Source organism: Babylonia areolata, chromosome 23, assembly GCF_041734735.1.
Source record: "Babylonia areolata isolate BAREFJ2019XMU chromosome 23, ASM4173473v1, whole genome shotgun sequence".
NCBI classification, from domain to species: Eukaryota; Metazoa; Mollusca; class Gastropoda; order Neogastropoda; family Buccinidae; genus Babylonia; species Babylonia areolata.
In genome coordinates, this window is record NC_134898.1 from 25,838,150 (window position 1) to 25,844,382 (window position 6,233).

At 44.5% G+C, this 6,233-nt stretch overlaps 1 protein-coding gene across 2 annotated transcripts in view; it reads right to left on the reverse strand.

Annotated features, from left to right (window-relative positions):
• LOC143297901 (protein still life, isoform SIF type 1-like) overlaps positions 1 to 6,233 on the reverse strand; it is a 355,426-nt gene that overhangs the window by 16,376 nt on the left and 332,817 nt on the right. For both annotated transcript variants that reach the window (XM_076610448.1, XM_076610447.1), the window contains exon 19: positions 2,163 to 2,312. In XM_076610448.1, the coding sequence (XP_076466563.1) occupies positions 2,163 to 2,312 (150 nt within the window). The remainder of the gene's footprint in view (positions 1 to 2,162; positions 2,313 to 6,233) is intronic.

A 6,233-nucleotide genomic window follows, 5' to 3' on the forward strand; every position in this document is an offset into this window, starting at 1 on the left:
GAGTTGAACTGTGTTGTGCTGTATTGTGTTGTATTGCGTTGTGTTGCATTGTGTTGTATTGTGTTCTGTTGCATTGTGTTGTATTGCATTGACTTGTATTGTTTTGCCCTGCATTGTATCACTCTTGTGTCGCAACAGATTTCTCTGTGTGAAATGTGGGCTGCTCTCCCCGGGGAGAGCGCATCGCTACAATGAGAGCGCCACCCCTTTTAAAAAATCTTTTATTTATTTTATCATAGCATATTATGAAAGGATGGCAAAATGGTAAAGCTCTGGATTGAATCGTATCATCATGACTGCCTTCAGGGCAGGGGTTAGACACAAGTGAAAAGCCCACCCGTGTTCACGAGTGACCGTGGGAGTGCATCCACCAACCAAGGAAGCGACCAGCAAAACCTGCCATCCATCAAAACCATCACACCTTCACCAAGCAACACACCAGCCAACCAGCCAATCCCTCAAAACCGTTTCACCTTCATCAAATAAACACACCAACCAACTATCTTACTCTCCCTTCAAAAAGCACCACATCCATCCATCCACCCACCCACCCCAACCAACCGATCAGCAAACCTGCCAAAACTCAAAACCGTCAGTCCTTCGCCAAGCAACACACCAACCACCAACCTCAAAACCACCTCACCTTCACCATATAACACATCAACCACCAACCTCAAAACCACCTCACCTTCACCACAGAACACACCAACCACCAACCTCAAAACCACCTCACCTTCACCATATAACACACCAACCACCAACCTCAAAACCACCTCACCTTCACCATATAACACACCAACCTCAAAACCACCTCACCTTCACCACATAACACATCAACCACCAACCTCAAAACCACCTCACCTTCACCATATAACACACCAACCTCAAAACCACCTCACCTTCACCATATAACACACCAACCTCAAAACCACCTCACCTTCACCATATAACACACCAACCAACTACCCAACTCCTCACAACCACCTCCCGTTCACCAAACAACACACCACCGACCAGCCACCCGCTAAAAACATCTCAGTTTCACAAACCAACAAACTAACCCCTCAACACTATCCCCCTCCACAAAGCACCAAACGGACCCAGCCACCCACCTGACCAGCAAACCTGTCCTCCCTCAAAGCCCTCACACCTTCGCCAAGCAACACACAAACCAATCAATCAACCCATCAAAACCACCTCACACACACCAACAACCAGCCTTCCCCTCAAAACATCTCAACAACACACAAATCCACTAACCAGGTTCCCCTCAAAACCACCCGAAGTCATTGCACCTGTTGGTTACATTTCCAGGGTTTGTGGGACGAACAACGGAAAAGGCAAGATGGTGGCACATTGGTTTAGAGACTGACTCCGCATCCAAACCGAGTAAAATTACGCACAAAATAAAAAGTCAAAATCCACTGGAAATGGGTTACAACATCTCTGACAGTGATATCGTTTAAAACATGCACAACAAGAGAGGCATAGCAATCAAGACTCACTTGTGATACACTTAAAAAAAAAATCTAATCATTAAAATATGTTCTGTATTTGTTATTATAAAGCTAACCAGATTCGAATTAAGTCCCCTAGCATTAATTACAGAGTACTTTCCCTTTTTTACTATCTGCACCAAAACATTTGCAAAATAAATAAAACTTCCATGCTTAGCAAAAGAAGTTCCTGTTTGAACAAAAAATGATAATAATGACTGCTCTCGTTGTTGGGTCAGAATATCAGATCAAAGTGCCAAGTTTAGAGAATACAAAAAATATAAATACGAGTATAACAGTAAATGCAGTTTGCATATAATTAGGCTTCATTTTTTTTGTGCCCATCCCAGAGGTGCAATATTGTTTTAAACAAGATGACTGGAAAGAACTGAATTTTTCCTATTTTTATGCCTAATTTGGTGTCAACTGACAAAGTATTTGCAGAGAAAATGTCAATGTTAAAGTTTACCACGGACACACAGACACACACACACACAGACAACCGAACACCGGGTTAAAACATAGACTCACTTTGTTTAAACAAGTGAGTCAAAAATGCCGGTAAAATATGTGCAATAATTTAGGATGCTAAAATAGGACTTTACCTCACGTTTACCAAGCAACACACCAACCAACCAGCCAACCAACCCTTAAAACCAATCTCACCTTCACGTAGGCTCGCTCCGTCTCCACCAGCTCCATGATCACTTTGCGCATGCGCTGAGCGTCAGACAGGGAGCGAGTTCCGGGCGCCCCATCCTCCGTGGCGCCCCCTTCCGGCTTGGAGCGGCCGAGGGTCAACATCTGGTCGGCGTTCTGGAATACATGCACCACTATGTCACACGGTCACGGATGTGTTAATAAAATAAAAAAAAATGGAGGTGGGGGTGAAGGATCAGCCTGTCTGCTCTCTCTCTTTCCACGAAGCGACATGAATCTACATAGGTAACGCCGACTGTCCCAAAGCCCTCCTGGCCTGCAGAGTTATTTATCTATTTATTATTATTTTTTTTTTATTCATTAATTTATCTATCTATCAAGACATTGTGTCAATATACAAATCCTTCCCTTGTGTTCTTTCCATTCACTTTCGTTCTGAAGAAGTAAAAAGTTGTAAATTGGTTAATAACATTGTAACAATTATATACTCTACACTTCTTCCCTCGTGTTCTTTCCATTCACTTTCGTTGCGACGAAGTAAAAAGTTGTAAATTGGTTAATAATATTGCCATATATACTCTACATTTCTTCCCGAGTCGAACGACGTAAAGAAGGCCAAAGACAGGAGGAGAAGAAATGCAGAGTATATGATTATTACAATGTTACGAACCAGTTTACTACCTTTACCGTCCTCTAAACGGAAAAGTACAGGGCAAGAAACGCGGATATTGACGACATCGTGTTAAAGCGCATAATCATTCTTGAAGCTCTATGCACTTTGAGAGTCGGGCTGTGACTCGGGCAAGACACTGTCCGCTATGATCAAGTTCCAGTCCAGGTAGTCGGGTCAGCCTCCACAGCCGTTCTGATGATCAGAGTCGGACACGAGTGACTCTCATACATGTTGTGGAATGCAGGAAAAATAAAATCACAACACATCGCATGGTCATGTGCGTTTTGTCAAGGTTCAGGATCTCTTCTGACTTGTAACGTACTGTCCTCATGGACAGCACAACTCAGAGTGTTGCTGATGTCAGGGAAGACGTCATCCCAATGTTTCTTGCACGTGCGTCACTAGACAGAAATAAAATATTTCTTTTTTTTTTTTTTTTGTCCTGAGAGAAGAAGACGCGGGGAGGTGGATGCAGTGATAAGGAGAAGGCCGGGGTCAGGGGATGGGGGACGGGGGACAGGTGAAGTCTGTGTCCAATTCTCATGCAGGTACTCTCTCTATATATATACCTGTCCTCCTCTGTATGTGTGTCTGTGTGTCTGCCACTCTGCCTCTCTCTCTCTGTAGTCTCCTAAAGAAAACACACACACACACACACACACACACACAAAAACGCACCCTTTGATGCACATCTGAAAGGCATCGCTCATTCAGTCTGGCTGGTCATAAAAGAACACGGACTCCGTCACATGGACTATCGATCCAATCCTCAACTCCCCCCCACCTCCCCCTGCCCCGCCATCCCACTCCCCCTCATCACCCCCCCTACCCCCCAGCCAGCCTTCCCCTTTCCCTGCAGTCAGTTTGTCGTTCTGGTGATTTTCGTGAGGAGGTTTTTCATGAAGTGGACTCTCCTCCCTTCTCTCTCTCTCTTTCTCTCTGTGGGTCGGTTGTGTGTGTTTCCCCCCACCTTTTCTTTTCATCTCTTTCTCATTGTCTTCTTTATCCTCAGTGGTTTTGTTTTCTATTCACCAGGTTTTCTCTGCCCCCCCCCCAAACCCCACCCCCCGCACCCCCCACTCCACCTCCCCGTTACCCCTCTCCCCATCCCTTTCGGCACCAACAAACAGTTTTCGACGAGTGCAGCGGCCGAACTGTTAGCGGACTGGATTCTTGCCCGAGTTTTTCCGGAGTTCCATCCCCGGTTATATGGCGTACCTGGTGGATCAAAAGTGCAGATATTTTCCGATCTCCCGGGTCAACAGACAGACATGTTAGTGTCTCAACGCCCTTCGTCTGAATATGCACGCAAAGGATCAAATACGCACGTTAAAGATCATGTAGTTCATGTGAGCGTTCCGTGGGTTGTGGAAACATGAACAGATCCAGCATGAACCCTCCCCCCGCTCCCCCCTGTCCCCCCCTCCCCTACACACACCCGCCCCCGAAAATGGGGAGTATAGCTGTCAAGACTGTGGGGTGAAAATTATCATACACGTAAAAGCTCACTCCTACATAGGAGTAAACGAAGGAGCTTCAGCCCATAAACACAGAGGTAGGAGAAGAAGAAAAAGAAGAAGATGAACAAGACGAAGAAGAAGGAGAAAGAGGAGAAGGAGGAGGAGGAGGGGGAGGAGGAGGAGGAGATGGAGGAGAAGAAGAAGAAAAGCACTTTCCGATTTCCCTTGTCTTTCATTGCTTGTTTCGTTTTATATTTTCGTCTTTTCTTTCTTCCCACCCTTCCCGTCCGATCTCTTCTCTTTGCAATCCCCCCCCCCTCCCCTCTCTCCAAATTCTCTCTCGCTCTCTCTTTCAAATCGTTTAACACAAAAAAGCCTGAACTGAAAAAAACAAATGTGTCATTCAAAATAGGCCATGACCCGTATTGAAGCGACGGGGTTTCTCTCTCTCTCTCTCTCTCTCTGTCTGCTGTTATGTCTCTGTCACTGCCACTGTCTCTGTCTGTCTTTCTGTCTGTCTGTCTCTCTCCCAGGGCTGGGTAGAAAAAAAAACATATTAATTGCTTAACTTACTTCCCTGGTTAAATAAAATTTCGTTTCGTTTCGTTTCGTACCCCCCGTCTCTCTCTCTTCCTCTCTCGTACTGTGTGTGTGTGTGTGTGTGTGTGTGTGTGTGTGTGTGTGTGTGTGTGTGTGTGTGTGTGTGTGTGTGCGTGCGTGCGTTTGTGTGTGTATGTGTGTGCGTGTGTGTGTGTATTGTGTGTGTGTGTGTGTGTGTGTGTGTGTGTGTGTGTGTGAGAGAGAGAGAGAGAGAGAGAGAGAGAGAGAGAGAGAGAGAATGGATGCTTGTTTATATTTTTATCATCTTTTTGAATATTTTTTTCCATAAAATCATAGCAAAATTGATGCATGTAAACTTCCATTACCATACCCATTAGAGAGGGCAATGTTGATGTGGTTGTTAATAATTAATAATTTAATAATTTGTCACGCTTTCAAGACATTCTCTACGGCAACTCATGGAATAGCAATCTGTATACATTACATTACTAACTGGTATGATCGTTCTTTATGTGTTCTTTTTTTTCTTCTTTTTTTTCTCACATGTTGTATTGTATGTCAACAAAGAGCCCAGCCCCCAAAAACAACAACAAAACCAGAAAAAAACCCAACAACAACAAAACAAACAAATAAACGAACATGTCTTTCGAAAATAAAGACTTGGTCATTTGTCATCTCTCCCTCTCTCTCAATCTCTCGCACATACCCTCGACAGCGACCTCTTGCTCCGTTTAACCTAATTTTGCCAGAATTTTCAGTATTACCCCCCCCCCCCCCGGGTCCCCCCGCCCTACCCCCCCCCCAAAAAAAAAAAAAAAAACAACAACAAAAAAACCAACCCCAAAAACCAAACAGACAACAACATAAAACAAATAACAAAAGCAAAACAAAAAACAAAAACAACAACAAAATAAAAAAACACCACCACCATCGACAACGTCATTATTCATTTCGCCGGTAAGTATACTACAATTTTTGTTGTTCGTTTGCTTCCATTTCTCTATGATGCAATAACCCCCGACACTGTGCCTCTTTATTACTGCTGTTTTTTGTTGCTGTTTTTTTTTTTTTTTTTTAATCTATTTTTTCCGGATAGCTTGCTGGCGGCAGTCAGAACTGGAACGGTCACCGCATTTCTTCGTTGCTTCTATGCTCAGGGAAAGACAACTCATGGGGGGGGGGGGAGACAAAGGGGTAGTAGTGACAGAGTCAAGGAGCTACACATACATACGTGTTCATATAATATACCGAGATGTCTCCTGCCGCACACAGACACTACACGATCACTGAACGCACTGACGGACGCATCGGCCCTCAAACCGATACCAACTCATACACGGACACAGACACAGACACAGACATTTACACACACACACACACACA